Genomic DNA, 19,386 nt, shown 5'->3' with positions numbered 1-19,386 from the left:
TTCTTTTATTTATATACACAGTATAAAAAAATATTATCGAACAAAACAACAATATCAATTTAACCCCTATAGTGCGGCTGGATACATTTGCAGTCCAGTAAAATTATGACTACCTCGAGGTTCACTGCAGTGTGCAGTGGTATATGTAGCTAAGTTTTGAATGTGTTTCGTAAGTGTCAATGAAAATTCCAAACTAAAAAAAGTTGATACTGCAGAATTGTGCCTATTATTTCGATTATAATTTTCAATATTATATTTGGTTTTGAGATATTTACTAAATTGCACCCGTCTCATGGGGTTAAAAAAAAAACAAATACCTTTACAAAATTATCAAATCCGTGTATGCATTTAAAATTAATATTATATATAACACTGAGGTATAGGGAATGATATGAACTATGTTTGCATGAAGCAGCACAGATTCTCAACATAGATGGCCTCAAAATGTATAGGTTAACATAATATAGTCAAATTTCATTTAAAATCAGAACAACGGAGAAAAGATTCCCGATCCCTAGAAGTATGATCAATACTGATATGAAAGAAAACCTATGTCTCCAATTGAGGAGCTTTTTTTCAAAACTCTTCATTATTCAAGATCAAATTTTTCCAGGACCATTTTTTAATTGCTTTCTATTTAAGTGAGTAAAAGAAAAAAGACTCGGATACTATTGTTAAAAAAATTTAAATTGAACACAAATAAAAGAAGTTTTGAAAAAACGCTCTTCAATTTACATAAGACTTTTGAAGTAAGGGGCAATTGACCTTACTTTGGGAACATATTGAAACACTGTCTGTTTATCTCTTCAATGCTGAGAAAAGACTCATGTGGACAAGACTCAGAAAAACAGAAACCCTCAAATAATAAACTAGCATCTTTCAAAAACTTTATACAAATCTGGCAGACTAGCGATTTGTAAGATAGCTCCGTTTTCTGCAAACTGTTTGGGCGGCAGAAAATACTTTCTTATCGCTGCAAATACCACATGTTCTTGGGTCCAGTGGACGGCCTTCACAGCCGCCTCTTCCCTGCTGCAGCTCTGCTGTGAGAAGAACACCGCAGTCTGGCGGCAGATGGACTGGAAGCACTCCTTCTCACTGTCCCAGTTCACCTCAGTGGCCAGCTGCAGGATGAACATGGGTAGGGCACCCATGAATGGTGTGTAATTTTCTTTAATAGAAAGAAAAGATTTTTAAGAAATAAATGCATAAGGATTCATGTAATATTATGTCAGGTTTAGTATAATGAGATAAAATAATGTACATTCTGTAATACTTTCATAATATTATGTTCTCTAATAATATGTAAGTTAACCTAACCCTTAGTTATTCTGTAATACAGCAAACTAAGGCTCTTTAAGATGAGCCGGACTCTTGGTAAACCGTACCACGACTCAGTTAAACGATTACAAGAGAAGCAGAAGTCGCTCATATGTGAGTTGATTTTTTAAGAAAATTGCATTCCTTGGATATGTGAGAACAAGCCGCCGAGAACCGGCAAATCATTGTTTTGAACATTTTTTGATGAAATTTAGGGTTAGGTTAGGTTCTGTAATTCAACCAAATATAAGTTTTGACCCTGTGTATACGATAAGTTTTAGCTTTATTTTATTGAAATTATGCTAAAGGTACTTTTGAGTCAAACTTACCTAGAAGTAATGGCAGAGAACACAGATTCCCCTGGGCGTTAATTTCTAGGGAAAAATACTCCAGAAGCATCGCCGCTTTACTGATCAGCAAGTCTCGAACTTGAGCTGCTATTTCGCTTTTATCTCCTGCAAATTGGAATAAAATTAATAACATTAATATAAAATTAATAACTGTATATTATCTTCATATATAGTTAGTAATAACATAGATCATTGTAGAAATGTATTATATATTTGTACAGCGTCCTTGAGGTGATTTTGCACAAAAATGGCGCTATACAAATATTATTATAACTAGTGATGCCGCCGGGTCTCATTTTAGGGAACCGGGTACCCGTTTGAGGAACCGGGAGGGTACCCTGGTTTTTAAACATTCAAAAACCCCGCCGGTTTCTGTAGCGTGTATTTGAATTTTGCCGCCATGTATTGGAGGATGGAACCAACGGCAGCATTTTCGAATTGCAAAGACTACACAGCACTTTTTGTTCTTCTAGTAGCTCTTTAAAAAAATCCCAAACAAATGACACCTTTCTTTTTACTGCACTCGTCATTGTAGCTGCTGTTTTAATAATCACTCGACAATTATAAAAAACACACTGATTAATTAGCATACATTGGGCGAGCGTGTGGTAAACGAGTTTTGGTTTGTGCGCATGACTGGGTAGGGTGGGGGTAGTGGGAGACATGCAGCCCGTCGGTTCACGCGGCTAGCTCGCAGTCGACAGCAGTCAGCAGTCTAGTCACAACAAATGACAGTGACTCACAGCGCCGGATGCATAGTGTGGGATAACTATCGTGTTATTATACAGAGAAATGACTGTTTTGACGAAATAAATACAAGACAGCTCGTTATACCATTGTTTTATTGTGTCTACAGTTAAAATAAATATCAAGAGGTCGTAAATAAATAGAACAGCATTCATCACGTGAACAATTCAAAAAAATTACACGTCTTGAAATTAGAGCCGGTTCTTGTTGTCAGAACCGGGTCTCCTTCGGAGAACCGGGTCCTGTGGGAACCGGGTCGGAACCGGGTACCCGGCGGCATCAATAATTATAACATAATATTCACATCACCAGACAGAACTGTACATCCTGCTTTGACTAAACTATCATTATATTTTTAATTTGGGAGGCGGGAATGGGTACCGCCGCTCCGGGAAACATTCATTGGATAACCAACTCCTCTGCGATAGGTCACCCAAGTGATCACTACATTTGGTAACTTGGCAAGGGTGCCCGGGTTCATGGGGTGAGAATATTGTTAGGTCTTGACGGCGAATGCCTCCGCTGACCGGAGATCTTTTTACCTCTACAACAACAGAGATGAATTCAAATGTCCGTCATTCCTGAACGCATCCCCGAAGATGAAATAGGACCTGAGGGTTTATTATTTTCCTCACGGTCTCCTGTTGGAGTAATATTTGAAAACAATAGGTTATTTTAAATTAATTTTATAATATTTCAACTTACCGTCTTCCGAGCTCCAGCCAGAGGCAGGCAAATCTAGTGCCAACATTGCCAGCTCATAGACAGGCAGCGGATTGGCAAACTTCATGAAACCAAAATTCTGGAAGTCATACAGCAAGATCTCATAGAAAAGCTCCTCCCTAAAATAAAATTAATATTTCACAAAATAACCGTAGACTTAAAAGATTAGATCATTTAAAAAAACTATTTTATTATTATTGACCACAATCTCCATTTCACGGGGGTAAGATCCTTGGTTCTGTATCCAGAGGTGGCAGTTTTAAAATATGGCAAAATTAGAAATGATATCAGATTTTCACAGCAAGAAGTATATTAATACGAACGATCAATTGAAACGATGGGGCTGAACTTAATAGTGTTTTTTGCATCCTGTACTTCATGGCTTCACCAAAACTAAATGCCAAAAACCACATTAGTTTATCTAATTACTATACTGAAATACAGGCTCTAAGAGGATTAACGTGTGCAACACAGTATCACGTACATTCATAAACGCACACTTCACCACCATCTACACAATATCTGACCTGATAATGGACACCGTAACGCTGTCCAAAAACAATTATAATCACATTTATTACAAGTAAATAAAGTTTTTTGCTTATTTCCAGAATGGTTAGGGCCGTCATAAACCTTCAAGTATACTTGTACTGCATACTTGCGCAAGTTTACTTGAAGGTGTGTGGGACGAATAGTGCATGAGTTAAATCAAAGTTCGCAGTTCAAGTACAGTTAGAAGTATACTTGAATATGTATGGCGGGCCTAAGATAATTAAAAAATTACTCTAATAAGGCACAAAATAGCTTAAGCTGTGATAGTAACTAGAGGCTAGATACTTCGCTAGATACTTCCCAACCATCCTCTTCCCCTCCCCAAATCGGGGATGCCACTCTCGCCCAAAACATTGCCAGACAGAGCCCATACACTGAAGTCTACACGGTATCATCGATGTACCTACGTAACTCACGCCGCGGCCGCAAGGCGGGATCTCGCCAGTCGTGTTATTGTCATTGCTTTACGTAAATTTGAAATAGCTTCATTTTACCGCTTTGAATTTAACAAAACTTTCTAAAATGTCAGGAGATACTAAGACGCAAGTTAAAACAATCGATAAAACTAAAAAGACAACACAAATTATCTTAAAAACTTAGATCAACGTACCTAGCTACACAATTCAAAACTGTATAGCGATCTCTCCTTCTTATTATCAAAGTACGCACGTAACAGAATGAGATGTTTAATTATTACGTTGTACAAACTTAACACGGAGTACATATGGCATCAGATTTCGTTCGACCAATCATGGAGTGTATATGTACGCAGTAAAGTTATACATTTTTCAAGAACGATTTATTCAATTCTGAGAGTAAAACTATAGAAAAATATAAGTATATTCACAATCGGTGTTTTTTGATCTACATAAATATATTTTTTACTCAAATTCCTTATTCTCACATGCTTGCATTTAAAAAAATAAGATACTTACATCAATTTGATTGAATTACAGAGGTACATCTTAGTGGAATGTTGAATTAGAGCTTTAGTCTCATCAATGAGTCCAATAAACACAAGATTAGCCAAGATTTCCCTTAAATTAGTATTACACCTCTCCTCAACCTCCATTCTTAGCATCTTAACACTGGTCAATCTCGTCTCATTCCTGTGTTCGGAAAACTTACGAGTCTTAAACGAGTCTTTTGGATTCACATAAGTCAAATGCAATGGAGTACTAGCCATGATAATGCCTGGTTTGTGATTTTTCTGCAGTGACTTTGATTTATTTTGAAGCAATTTCTCCTCATTAAAATTTCCCTCCTTCTCGTTTAAATTTTGTTCTTTACCGTTTACATTTTGTTCTATTTCATTTATATCTTGTTCTTTTTCATTACTACCTTCCAAATTCAAATCCACATCCATTTGTTCATCTTCTATGTCTTCTTTATTCGAATTTGTATCAACTTTATCTTGTTCCATTATAGAGACTTGGTAACCGAAGAATTTGTCGATCTTTTGTTCTGCAGCATCAGTTCGTACCAAGAATTTGGGATTTATTTGTTTTTCTCCGGGTTTATTTGGTTTATCTTCAAATTGGGTTACATCGGTATTTGTGGCGCCTGGTAGCCTAGTCTGCAATTAAGAAATCAATCTTAGAATTGCCACATCAATAATTATTGCTTTAGCCAATCAAAGTGAGTGACAGATATGCAATGATATTACAAACTATAGACATGTCGTAGAGATCTCAAAAGTGGCAAGCAAAACACACAGTAATTGTCTGATTCTTAATTTAGCGGTTTTAGTACTAAACTGTAACGCATCGCGTGAAGTCACATGCTATCTCTAACCGAATTGCGTAAATGAGTGCCGATCCTAAAACTATTTCATTCCTACATATATTTTAATTTTGTGAGACCATTGTGTATTGTTAAAATTTTACTTAAATGAGTGTAATTTAATTGTAATACAATACAATGTTTAATAACCTGTGTATATAAGACGCGTGAAGTGTTGCATGATAACAACTTAGCCTCCACTATTAGTTTGATCTTCTCTATGATCTGTTCTTCATGGAGAAAATGTACTTCATGTTTTGTGGGGTGAACATTGACATCTACATTCTGAGGATCTGCAAAACAATAAATTAAAAAAAAATTAATGTTTAAATAATCTGCACAATTAGAAAAAGGGATTTACCTGGTTCCAGGCTGAGATACAAAAAAAGGATTTGCCTAGTTCCAGACTAAGATACAAAAAAGGGATTTACCTAGTTCCAGACAGAGATACAAAAAAGGGATTGACCTAGTTCCAGACTGAGATACAAAAAAGGTATTTACCCATTTCCAGACTGAGATACAAAAAAGGTATTTACCTAGTTCCAGACTGAGATACAAAAAAGGTATTTACCTAGTTCCAGACTGAGATACAAAAAAGGTATTTACCTAGTTCCAGACTGAGATATAAAAAAGAATGGCCATTCTTAGGTAAATAAGTGGTGTAAACAGTATCCACTGCTTTTTTGATGGCTGAAACAAGGAAATAATTTAATTAAGTTATTTTTTTAAAGTTGGTGTGCGGAAGCAGCAAAAAGCAGGGTATAGGTACTGCGGCCCCAGGAACCATTTGTTGGATAACCAACACCCCTGCCATAGGTCTCCCGAAGTGGTTTGCTACGTTTTGTGACATAGCAGGGATGCCTAGGTTCATGGGGTGAGGTTTGTCTAGGTCTTGGCGGCGGATGCCTACCTACTGCATAGCGAGTCGGATCAGGAGAAACTGATTGAAGGAGACCTTTTCACCTCTCCAGCCGCAGTCTCTCTCGACCTATCGCCTTGCACTGCAGTAGAAGTGGATTCATACGTCTGTCAGTCCTGAACACATTAACCCCCTGATAGACTCTGAAAGAAAAAAAATTTCTTCCGTGCCTCCTATGTGGAGCTAATATAAAAAAAATAAAAAATGTGGGTCATGTAATTTGCGTAGCATTTTCTGCTAATTTCAGCTAAGGTCATTTCCATCTATGGATCTTTTTAAAATATCCATTTAGCTTTCAAAATTTAAGACGCTCCATATTATCTATGTTCTATCTATCTACCTATCTTTATAATAAGGAGTGTTTGTGTATTTGGGGCGGGCGGGCAGATGGGCGGCAGCGTGGCAGACACCAAGCGGATGGCTTGGATTTGATTACTATACAAATCTAAAGGTTTATTCCGACATTGATGAAATTTTGCACACTTGACCTTCAAAACAAAAGAGCGGTCACTGCCTAAATTGGATTTCGAAAAACCACCCCGATCCCATCCGCATCCCTTAATTTGTTGATACTTCTTCATGAAATTTTGCACACACTCCTTGCTTCATTCACATTCATACATCGCTCATACATACTCTTCTATTATTCCGACTCTTGACATGGCCCGACTTAATTATTTGGTTCACTTGATCGTGCCATGCCATCTCTTCCTGGGGCGTTCCCGACTTCTTCTATCATTCACATCCGCATCATAGATTCCCCTCCCACCCCTTTCTTTGTCCATTTGCTCTACATGCCCAAACCATCTGAGATTCCCTTTCTTAATCGTACTTATTACTCTTGTGGCAAGAGATTTATCTAGATTGTCTCGCTAATTGTAAACAATACGACCTACCTATCTACTTGCGAGTGAACTACCTACTCGCGACGTCTAGAGCTACCTATGACAATATGTTGCGAGTTGGTCTGGCACATTACGCCAACTCACTAGAAGGTTCTAGTCTGTTGCCTAGGAATAACAGCAGCGCCAACGAAAGTTCCAGTAGGACCCAGACTGATCGAGTGTCTCCGTTTTACTTGCGATCTCGCTTACCTACTAATGCCGTCGGCCGGACTGAATAAATAGGCCCGACGCAGCGAGCTGTCAGTCCGTCAACAATTTGCAAGTCTCACGAGTGATCACCCGCGCTCCTCTTACCCGCGCGTTATGACAACATTCCCGGCTCTGCTCTGATTCAACCATGGACTCCATCGGGATATCATCATAGCGCCTTGGCCCCGGCCACCGTCCCTGGCCAGCGCTACACCGGATCTCAGCGCCCTGGTTCCAGCGCATCTGACCAGCGCTACATCCGGACCAGCATGCACCTAGACCACGATGCATCCTCCTTGGTCTACGCACCTCCCGTACAACCGCCTACAAGGTCCACCGCACCTTCGGCTTTCCCGTCAGCACTGGAGTATCTGAAGACCCACATTCTTCGCCAGTTCCTGACCGTCAACGAGTCCGGTCACCAGCAGCGGCGTGGACTCACTGACCCACGCTTGACCAGCACATCACCGCCTGCATCCGGAGTGTACAACATCGGTCCTAAGTCATCTCTCATCACGGCACTCAATAAAACACTGCGACCTTCACAACCTCTTTCATTTGGTACCTCCTCTCAAGATCCCCAAACTCTTACAACAGCCTTGCATTCTTCAAATCTCCACATTTCTCACACAATCACACATAGTTTTACCACACATACACCTCAGGGATCTCGCACAAAATCAGAGGAAAATTACCATCTACAGTTAAAAATGCAAAAGTCAAAAACTTCTCAACCTCAATTAATATATCATAAATGCAAAAGTATGTTTGTTTGTCCTTCTTTCACGTCGCAACGAAGCGTTGACGCAACCATGTGCACCATATGTTCCTGCATTCCTCCACCCAATTACCTGTCCCTGTCTGACAGTGTGGAGTACATACCTACATTAATGACATTGCAACAATTTACTGTACCTTACCAGTTGGTTAAGAAAACTTGTGTAGTGATATCTTCCCTCAGTGAGTTTACTTAGAATAGCCCCCAAAGTGTCCTTCAAGGTCATAATATCGATTTGCAACAAGACATATACCAAAGACGAAGGGTAAGTCAGAATGCCTTTCCAATTCTAACTGTTAACCACAGCTACCTCAATAGTTGTGCCAAATATTATTTACAGTCCACAATAAAACATTGTGGATAGTTGGAGGACTGGGAAGTGACACAGACTGCGTTTCATCCTGGAAAAACATTTCCGTGGGAAACATTTTTATACAGTAATTTCTCCCTATTACCAGAAGAGCCAGGTTTTGTGTAAAAGCTAGTAAAATATAAATACCCGCAGATTCAACAAGACGGTGGTTTATAAACAGAAGCATGATCCCTTTCTTGGTGGAGTAGTTGACATTGGTGATGTAGCCATGGAGATTGAGCTTCAAAACCTCATCCTTGTGGGTTATTTCCATCAACTCTCGGGCTATATTGTTGCCATAGACCTGAAAATAGAGTCAAAAAGAAAAATTAATAAAAACAAAAACAAAAAAAATATATAAAAAAGAAATCGGGACATACCAGGAAAACATTTTTAAATTTAATTTATTAGATACAACAGAAGCATCCATTTATAGTACAAGATTTCTTAATATAACAATTCGGGAAGTATTAATTACAAAAAAGTATAAGCACTTCGGGCTAATTTGTTCCCTAAAAAACAACTCACATGGTCTCACAAAAATCGATGTAGCTTCCTTACTGTTGTGTTGAGAAATATGATATAAACGGCGGTAGAAAGAGAAAACACCACGCTTTATATTCAAATTCTATAGAAGTTAACCACAGAAGAATTAAAATATGTACCTTTATGAAACCAAAGGTACCGAACGTAATTTGAAAAAACTTATGAGACCTTGTAAATTTTTGTTAATTATTTTTTATATATATTAATTGTATAAAAGAGAGGTGACTTTTTATTTCTCAGCTAGTTTCGTGCCTCACCGCTAACATCAGAGTTATCAGAATTGCAATGCGAACTGTGGATTCATAATGAACTCTTTTAACTAAAGATTGAACATAACTTGTATGTACTTACTATTCTTATATTGTCCACAAAATTAGACTTAGTGGGAGTTCTGAGATCAGTGTTCTCCCCAAACTTCTTCAGCACAAAGCCAACGTTGGCGTTGTGGACAGCGTAGCTGCCGACCACCTCAAATATCTTCTGGTACTCCTCACTGGGACTCTTGAGCGCCTTCTTCCTCGTGCTGACGTTGTAGAACAAGTCCTCCACCGTAATCTGGGTGCCCTGATTGCCGGCGCATGGCTTTACCTGGCCCTTCAGTAGGCCGTCTTCATAGGAAGCTCTGGAAATCGTAAAAACATTAAAAACCTTATGTCAATATGCACAAGAGACTCAACTGCTCCCTATGGTAAATATTCAAATACGCTGGACATCCTTAATACGCATTATCCTTTACACCAGAAGTTCCCAAACTTTTTTCCACTTAGACCCCCTGCCTACCAAAATGTAGAATTTTTCTCAACCTATTATCGTCAAATGTGATTATAATTTCTTTAAAAGATTCCATTCCTTTGCCTGTCCAGCAAGGACAACAACAACCGGGTAGTGATATAGTTCCCCTGTATATTATATTCTTTTCCCTGTCATTTATGTGAGGTTTTAGTTAGAATCCAGTTAAGAATTTTTCCTCCTAAAACACATTAATGTAACGTAAAATCAGTCAAGTAAATATAACCATCAGATGGTAATGATAATAAGGCCAAATGAGCCGCTATACTAGTTAGTTAGAAACATGTAAGGGTATTGTTATATATAAGCTCTAGCTACTTAGAGGATTACGAAAGAATCCATAATATCAAAATCAAAAAAATTCCTCTGTCTAAACTGGGGCACCCTTTGTGAGGAGGTACATAAAAAAATGAGGTCCATAAAGCAGGATAAGCAACGGCAATTTATTTCTTCGTTAGTGCTTATTCCGATCAGTTCTTCTTGTCATATGATATCCGACTATTAATGTTAAACCTAGCTTTGAAGTCTGTGTGTAGTACAATTAAATAAGACCAAAATGTCATTACCCTGGATGTTTGTCAGCAACAAGTTTTATTTATTTATATTTTAAATGCATATTTACAGAATAAAAAATTCAAATAACAAAGATACATAATACAAATACACAATCATAATTGCCTAATTAGCGATTTAAATTTATGCTCAGGTGGAAAATGTCGGTGTCAGAGGCTAGTGAGTTTAGAAGGACTATCATTCTTCCGAGAGGCATTGCTAATGGTAAGTTAGTCCTACAACTTTCTTCTTCTTTTTTTTAAGTTATGGAACTAGGAAAATTCGCGCCTTCCAATGTGCAATGTTTTGCTGCAATATATTAACTCTGACAAGAAAAGGAGTAGACTCTATTGAGAGTGGTTTATTTATGACCCTATTTATAAACCTCAATAAACAATTTTATGAAACATTAAATAAGTCATTTCTATGTCTATTATTAGTATTATGTAAACTGTGTTATCTGTGTTAGGTGTATTGTCATTTACGGAATGCTTAATGTTGATAATGACTTGATGTAAATGGGGGTCCGCTCTCTACCCCTATTTAAATCTCGTGAACCCCAATTTATTTTCTCGCTGACATGGACCCGAAGCCGAAATCGACCCTCGGGGGTCCATACAGACCACTTTGGGAACCTCTACTTTACACCAACCTTTGCCAATAATTTCTATGTATGATAATAAATAAATTGTCTATCAAAAACTTACTTGAATGCACACTTTTCGCAGGATGTCTTGGTCATGATGGTAAGGTGAGCCACATGGCTGATGCTAGCAAGAGCCTCCCCCCTAAACCCGTATGTCTGAATGGAGCCCAGATCTTCGTACTTCGACAGCTTTGACGTTGTGAAACGCTCGCAAACAATTTCCATATTGTCACGCCGAATACCAGTGCCATTGTCTTGTATCTGAAATTTAAATATTTCAATCATGCTGACAGCATTTCGCAAAATGTATTGGGCTGTCTATCAGATATTACTCAATAGGTTATTTTTACATTTTGAAATTTTTGCACATCTACTTGTCAATTTTTTCTATGTAAAACAAAGATGGATGCCGTACGTCATCCACTAAGAAAAATAAAAAGTGAAAAGAATGGAGATTCGGAGCAAATCTCTCCTCAAAATTTCATTTTAGGTGAAAGAATTTGCAGATTATGTCTAGGCGCGAAGGCGAATACAAACATCTTCGAAAAGGAATCGGAAATGGTTGCCAAAATACTACTCAACTTGATAGTTTGTTGCGATTTGGAGGTTAGTTTCGTAAACAACTGTCAGATTGTTGACTTTATTTTCTATTTACATAAACATAAACAAATTTTACAAGATTAGTTTTAGAAACAAATCATTCTATTACCGTGCAGTTGCCATGATCAAGTGGATCCGATGGATTGGGATTCGATATCGGTTGTAGCTATGCATACCCGATAACTGTTTGGTTCATTCGAAAACGATTCAAGGCTTTCATGAAAAAGATAATTAGGATAACCTACAGCTGTTACTATGATTTTTAACATTGTGTACGTAAAATTTATTATCTATCTATCTATATAAATAAAGAAGAGTGTCTGTGGATTTGTTTTTTTTTACAAAATCTACATTTTTATTCCGGGCCTGATAAAATGTTGTCATTTGACATTCGAAACAAGAGGAAGATCACTGTCTATACGAGATTTCGAAAAGCCACCCCTATCCCCGAAAGGAGAATTATATATTCAAATTCAAATAAAACATTTATTGCACAAAAAGAGTACAAAGGGTATAGCTTATAGGTTACATCCTATTTCTTTCAGCTAACCCAACAAATACACATTATATTACATAACCCAACAATTACATGTTAACAAATGTATGTAAATAAAAAATAAAAAAACAGAGGTATTTAATTTATGTAAGGTATTCATTTGGTGTAGTAATTATTAAATTAAAGAAATGTTTTTAGTGTTGATTTAAATTTAAGTATGTCGGTTATTTGTTTGATGCTATGTGGAAGGTTGTTTTATACTTTAATGGCCATGTAGTGTGGTCCTTTTTGAAATATAATTTTGTTTGCTTTTGGGATTAATAAGGTTTCTGTGAACCTTGAGTTTTTTTGTGGGAACTTTTCTGGAGATGATCGAACTAACAGGCTCCATTATATATATATGTCCGTCACTGTCAGAAGTTTGAGATTTTTAAAAATTGGTCTACATGAATCCCAATGATCTGAGTTAGTAATTTTTCGTAGGCACCTCTTTTGGATGATAAAAACATCTTTGGCGTTTACTGAGTTTCCCCAAAAAACTATTCCGTATTTTATCATTGAGTATACGTATCCATAGTATGCGCTGATTACTGACTCAATGTTTAAGATATTTTTAAGGGTGCCTAGAACAAAAGAAAAGCTACTGATTTTTATGAAATTTTGGGCACCCATTCAAAATAAGAGGAAAAGTTAAAATTCTCGAATTTCGCTTCAATTTTTAACTAAATTGGAACTTTAATGCTTTTTTTGTGTCTCCCCTTACATAAATCGTTTTTTCTTGAAATAGTAATTTTTTATTTTTTGATACGCGTATTGTGTTAAGATTGACATGGAATACAAGAATTTCACAGAGAAAATCTACCGTCTAACTCCCAGTATTAAGATGGACGCGGAATACAAGAATTTAACAGAGAGAAACTATCGTCTACATCTCATCAAAACTCTGCTTAAAGCCCGGACAATGCCGGGGACTTCAGCAGGTAATAACCACCATAAACCATAAATTCTTGTATTCCGCGTCAATCTTAATACTGGCATGTAGACGGTAGTTTTTCTCTGTGAAATTCTAACCAATAATAATATAAATTATAATTATTCAATATCTTTATTTTTCCAGATATCAGAAAACGATGGACTGCCAAAGCACATCTGCCCAAGCTGTTTAGATACTCTAGAAATAGCCTCAAACTTCAGAACAACGTGCCAAGAAAATGACAAAATACTACGAACACAATATGTATCAATACCCATTGTAAAAGATGAATTCTTTTCCGATAATGACATCCCGGACGCTCTTTCTGATGACGAATTGATAAAAGACGAAATAGACATTAAAGACACTGAATATTTCATTGATGTAAAAACAACAAAAAGAAAACACAAAACAACATTGAAAAGGAAAACAAAAGAGATCAAGATAAAAAAAGAAATCATAGAAAAACCCGTAAAGATAAGAAAATCCGTTCACGATAATAGTCATCTTTGTACAATCTGTGGAAAATATTTTGAAAAACGTTCCACGTATCATTCTCATATTCGTTCGCACACTAATGAAGTATTTCGTTGTAACGAATGTCAGAAGAGTTTTAATAGGAAAAGTAAATTGCAAGAGCACATGATTACGCACTTTGGGGTTAAGAATATACCGTGTGACGAGTGTGGAAAGTTGTTTGCATCTCGTGCGTACGTACAGAGGCACGTGGATAAGGTGCATAAAAGATTAAGGGTGGTGCAGTGCACAATTTGTCTTAAACAGCTAGCGGATAATCACACATTAAAGGTAAGTTCTTAAAGAGTTACGTTACGTTCCGCAAGTGCGCCCTACTGTCGAATTTGGCAGCCATCTCCGGTCCGGAGCCCTTAAATACCTGAAAAAAACCCTTGACTCTGTGCAAAAACAGGCGGTCCGTTTGATAGATTCCCCAATCTTAACAAACGGACTGCAATCTTTAGAGCACAGGCGTCAGGTAGGTATGCTGTCCTTGTTCTATCGGTATTACAATGGAAGATGCTCTGACGAACTAGCGTCAATGATCCCTTCGGCACCGGTGCGTAGTCGGGATACACGCCAAACGCGCGCCCAACATTTGTACACGGTTGACATTTGTCACATGAGAACGGGTCGCTTCTACGATTCGTTCTTAAGTTCAACAGCTCGGCTGTGGAACGAGCTGCCGGCCTCTGTGTTTCCTCCCTCCTACAACATGGGACTCTTCAAGACCCATGTTCACTCCTTCCTCTCCACAAAGAGACCCTCCACACAGCATCCCCAAAGATGACATAGGCCCTGAGGGAAATTATTTTCTTCAGGGCCTCCTGTGTGGAGTTTATAAAAAAAAATATATATAGCAGAATGAACCGTTTCAGTCTAAAATTTAAAAAAAAAAGAGTGTCAGGAGAATATATGATGCACGCAGCACGAGTGGACAGAAGGAGAAGTTGGAGACCAGAGAGGCATGGCACAATCAAATGAGTCAAGTACTCAAATCAGGTTAACTTAATAAAAGAGTACCGTAATATGGGGCAACTTTTGAATAGGGGGGCAACTTTGATCATAGCGGATATCTGCATAATTTTCACTACCACTCCGAAATCACTCAAATATTTTTTTTTGCTAAGCAATGATGATTAATTAAATGATTAATCAATTTACTATGATGCTTGGAAAAAAAGTGTCAAATTAGTTGGTTTCTATTTATATATTTTCAAAGTTTATTTGAATTTGTTTTTATGACGTAATCGTCAATTAGTTATAAATCATATTTCTTTTTTCAGTACCACATGAAAACCCACACAGGCGAGAAGGATTATGTGTGCCCCCTCTGCCAAAAGCAGTTCACCTTCAAGCTAAGCCTTCAGTACCACCTGCGCACTCACTCGGGGGAGCGGCCCTACTCCTGTCGCTACTGCCCCAAGCGCTTCTCCGACTCCAAGTCCTCGGCCGACCACGAGATGCTGCACACCGGCGAGACGCCCTACAAGTGCCCCATCTGCGCCAAGGGCTTTGCACAACTTTCCAACATGAAGAGCCACTTCCGCTACAACCACAAGGGCGAGGACATCACGGACTATCCCTCATACAAGAAGAGGAATAATAAAAACAATGAAGTGTTCGTGCCAAAGGAGATTGTGCCAATTGTAAAATGATACTAGGACCAGGTCATCAAGGTGTATTCCTTTTATAAGAAGAGGAAAAATAAAGGCCTGTTAGTGCCAAGAGACAAGCCAAGTGCCGATATCTTTCAATAGTAAAATAAGGGTGAGAACTACCCCTCAAACAAGAAGAGGCATTTGAGGTGTTTGTGCCGTGGGAGGTTATGCCAATTGCAAAATACAGGCCAGGGCATCAAGGTCTATCCCTCTTACAAGGGAAATAATGAGATATTCGTGCTGAGGGAGATAGTGCAGATTGTAAAGTTAAAAAAATAAATGGCTAATTTTTTTTTATTTTTTTTTTATAGTGAATACCTCACAAGAGTCCCAACTGCTCCCGTCTGGAGCCAGTGAGATTATGGCATCCCCAATTGGGGGATGTTGTGAGGCTGAAGGTAAGTGGGGAAGGGAAAGAGGAAGGTGGGGAAGTACCTGGCTATTCAGATCTAGTCACTAAACACGGCTAAAGCCATTTGGAGCAACGTTTCAATTCTGAATGGTGGTCTTACACCAGGGCGATACTGGTAGTATCTTCCACTCTGGAACGTGCCGCAAATATACTATATATTATTTTAATTAATTAATTGTGAAATAACACAAATTAATCAAATAAAATTTATTTGCGCACGCCGGGTTCGAACCCGCGACATTCGGAATGGCAGTCCAATGCGTTACCACTGGACTATGCCGGCCGTCAAACGTTAATGTCTCTATAAATTAATATCTCCATCATAATTAAATGCATCTTAACCTATACGCCATTGCATGCACACATTTCTTTTCTTTGAGAAAGACAAACATTTACAGTTACGAATAACCTACTTATATAGTGAGTAACTTTTGGGGTATTGTGCCGTGTTGCTCTACCTTCTTCTTTAGCCAACGTTTCGGACAGCATTATAGTTTCCATAATCAGGGTAGATGTTTAATGTGGCAGATGTAAAATGGATTACGCATTCCTAATTTGTGTTTGTCTAAAAGGTTAATTATTTTTTAAATTTTCGAGTTTTACTAGTCGATGCGGGTCTAATTTTAACACCAGATGGCATTAAAAACGTATTTTCGAAAAATTTGGAGTTACGCAGTCTACGAATTAATGCGACGATTTGTCAACTCGTCCACTAACCGGGCAACGAATAACCAGACAATATTTTAACTATTTCTATTCCCATTATAAAAAGCTGATTACTTGTTCTGTGATGGAGTACTTAGCTTGGAGAGGATAGATTACAATACTCGGGTGCAAACCCGAAGCTTTGGACCACACGCCTACAAATTATTAGTTAAAAATTTCATAAGTTTAAATAAAAAAGAACCCACTGTTAGGACGGGTTGTTTCGCAAAATTTTAACAATTTATCAAATTTCAAGGTTTATTTTCAAGTGGTGTTAAGGTTCTATTCAAGTTCTCACATTATTTCAGTTTTGTAAAACAACTGGCCAATAACAGAATTTGAACAGATCCACAGAACGTCCTAAAACTTTTCAAATATTCCTATTCAATGATACACTTTGTTGCTAGGAAAAATTATAACCGAAATATCTAACAATAATTTTAAAATATGTTTATGTAAGCAAGGCATATATGCGTGCGTACTGTGTTAGACTATGGCTGCGCTACCTTTACAGAGAGTTGTAAAATAACATTATGGTGCTTATTGTTTTATACGAACTACGAAAGTTGTTCTTCGTAACTTGATTGAATTTTTTAAACATATTTGGTATTTTTGTTTTTGATAATTACGTATGTGAAATCTCAAGGTGCAATAGAATTTTGGTTTTACCAAAAAACTTGTAAATAAAGCTACATAAATATTTCAGTCTTCTTATTTTTTTTTGTCACGATAACTAACTTCCTAAAAAGCACTATGGAAAGTGAAAGAACTGGAAAACGAAAGAGACTTTTTTTAGTGACTCCTATGTTGCCATCGGTTGAGCAACGTTGTGAGGTGGGTGAAGGCTGTAGGAAGGGATTTATTAAAAAAAGATGTTTTTACCAGTGACGGACATATATATAATGGAGTTATGCCTGTTAGTTCGATCATCTCGAGAAAAGTTCCCACAAAAAAACTCAACACATAAACACGCTACAAGGTTCACAGAAAACTTATTAATCCCAAAAGCAAACAAAACTATTTTTCAAAAAGGACCACACTACATGGCCATTAATGTATATAAAGACCTTCCACGTAGCATCAAACAAATAACCGACATACTTAAATTTAAATCAACACTAAAAACATTTCTTTTAAACAAATGTCACTACACCTTAAATGAATACCTTACATAAATTAAATACCTCTGTTTTTAATTTAGATGCATTTGTTGACATGTAATTGTTGGGTTATGTAATATAATGTGTATTTGTTGGGTGAGCTGGAAGAAATAGGATGTAACCTATAAGCTATACACTTTGTACTCTTTTTGTGCAATAAATATTTTTTTTGAATTTTGAATTAATGCAGATCTTGAAGAGTCCCGGATTATATGGAGGAAAAACAGATGCCGGTAACTCGTTCCACATACGAGCCACCTTACACAAAAACGAGTCAAAGAAGCGGCCCGTTCTCATGAAGCCAACATCAACTGTGAACGGGTGTTCCGCTCGTATACGTGGAGTTTCATACATGTGCACCGGAGATCAATGCTGCTAGCTCTTAGAGCAGGCGCCATTAAAATACCTGTAGAACAGACAGCATGCCCACATTGCGTCTGTGCTTTATTTACAGATGGCAATCGGTCTTTTAGCGATGGATTGTCAATCAGACGGACAATCCTTTGCACAGAATCAAGTAGGTTTATAAAGTATTGTGGGGCTCCAGCCCAGCAGTGGCTCCCAAATTCAATACTTGGGCGAATTTGAGATTTGTATAGGGTTAGCAGCTGGTTACCATTGAAGAATACAAGACGCCCAGTTTCTCGGAAGCCAAATTTACTCTGCTTTTACAAAGCCCAGATAATTCAGCCATATGCAGGAAAAAAATCTATATTTACAACTGTCTCCAAAGATGGAGAAAATATGATGTCTCAGACAATAATCTTAAAACAATCACTAACTTGTAAATATTTCAGCCCTCCAGCTTTCACCACAATCTGAATGTTACTCGATTTTGCGTCAAGGCTGAAAGAAAACAAAACATTACTAGAAAATTATAAATATTTGATTTATGCAAAAATAATTACGCTTGATAGGAATTAACAAACCTGTTTTCTATCAATTCTTTCAACGCATTGGCAGGACGTTGAATAACTTCACCGGCAGCGATTCTATTAACTACGACTTCCTCAAGCTTTTTGATTATCCCCGGTTCCTCCATTTTTCTACTACAACTGAGATTCTTTTGTTATTAACATGCATTTATTTCAATCTGATTAAAATAACATAAACAATGCGCAAATTTCACTAGTGTTTACACTATTTATAACCTTTAAAATCAAACGTCAAAACAATTTTACGCGCGAATTTTTTTGAATTTGGTGTTGCGCGTGTGAAAAGGAGACGTGGGCAAATGTATCAGTATTGTAGAATTTTTTTCATTAATGGCGTGCCGTTCCATGGATATGTAACAAATAAAATAAAATTTTGAATACCACCGTGGTTATTTTTAGCTTATTGGTAGCTGCTTTAAAAAATCTACCGGTATTTTGAACTTGAAGATTTGTCTCGTCGTAATTTGGTTTATTTATAATGTAAACTTTTAATTAAATACTAATATTTATAACGTTTGAACAGTTTAAAATAACTTTTGACCAATGCGAAAATGCACAGCATGGAAATTTTTAACATAATGCTTTCTACGTTTTTGCATAAAACTTAGAAATTTTAAATGATATTTTTTTTAGAGCGGTACGATGAAATAAACTGGGATGGAGGAGGAATTTTATGCAAAATGATTGAACACTAAGATGAGAAAATGCGGCACTGTATTCAGTATGTTTATATTTCCTGCAAACTGCATGGCAGAAGTAGTAGATTTATAATTAATTA

At 37.3% G+C, this 19,386-nt stretch overlaps 2 protein-coding genes across 2 annotated transcripts; one reads left to right on the top strand and one right to left on the bottom strand.

Annotated features, from left to right (window-relative positions):
• Positions 1-129: 129 nt before the first annotated feature.
• On the bottom strand, positions 130-18,756 carry Mlh1 (DNA mismatch repair ATPase Mlh1). The gene is made up of 11 exons (XM_089647016.1): positions 18,603-18,756; positions 18,456-18,519; positions 11,212-11,411; positions 9,515-9,785; positions 8,765-8,921; positions 6,081-6,164; positions 5,625-5,767; positions 4,628-5,268; positions 3,123-3,259; positions 1,650-1,775; positions 130-1,171 (listed from the first exon to the last, which is right to left on the bottom strand). The coding sequence occupies exons 1-11, from the start codon at positions 18,713-18,715 to the stop codon at positions 870-872; spliced, it is 2,238 nt and encodes a 745-aa protein (XP_089503142.1). The 5' UTR covers positions 18,716-18,756; the 3' UTR covers positions 130-869.
• On the top strand, positions 11,561-15,653 carry LOC149411470 (uncharacterized). Its single transcript, XM_089646865.1, has 3 exons — positions 11,561-11,756; positions 13,364-14,026; positions 15,022-15,653. The coding sequence occupies exons 1-3, from the start codon at positions 11,709-11,711 to the stop codon at positions 15,391-15,393; spliced, it is 1,083 nt and encodes a 360-aa protein (XP_089502991.1). The 5' UTR covers positions 11,561-11,708; the 3' UTR covers positions 15,394-15,653.
• Positions 18,757-19,386: the final 630 nt, after the last annotated feature.

This window comes from Hesperophylax consimilis, chromosome 25 (genome assembly GCF_061612785.1).
Source record: "Hesperophylax consimilis isolate HC1 chromosome 25, BYU_Hcon_1.0, whole genome shotgun sequence".
NCBI classification, from domain to species: Eukaryota; Metazoa; Arthropoda; class Insecta; order Trichoptera; family Limnephilidae; genus Hesperophylax; species Hesperophylax consimilis.
The sequence above is the reverse complement of the archived record's forward strand: the minus strand, read 5'-3'. Positions and strand labels throughout refer to the sequence as shown.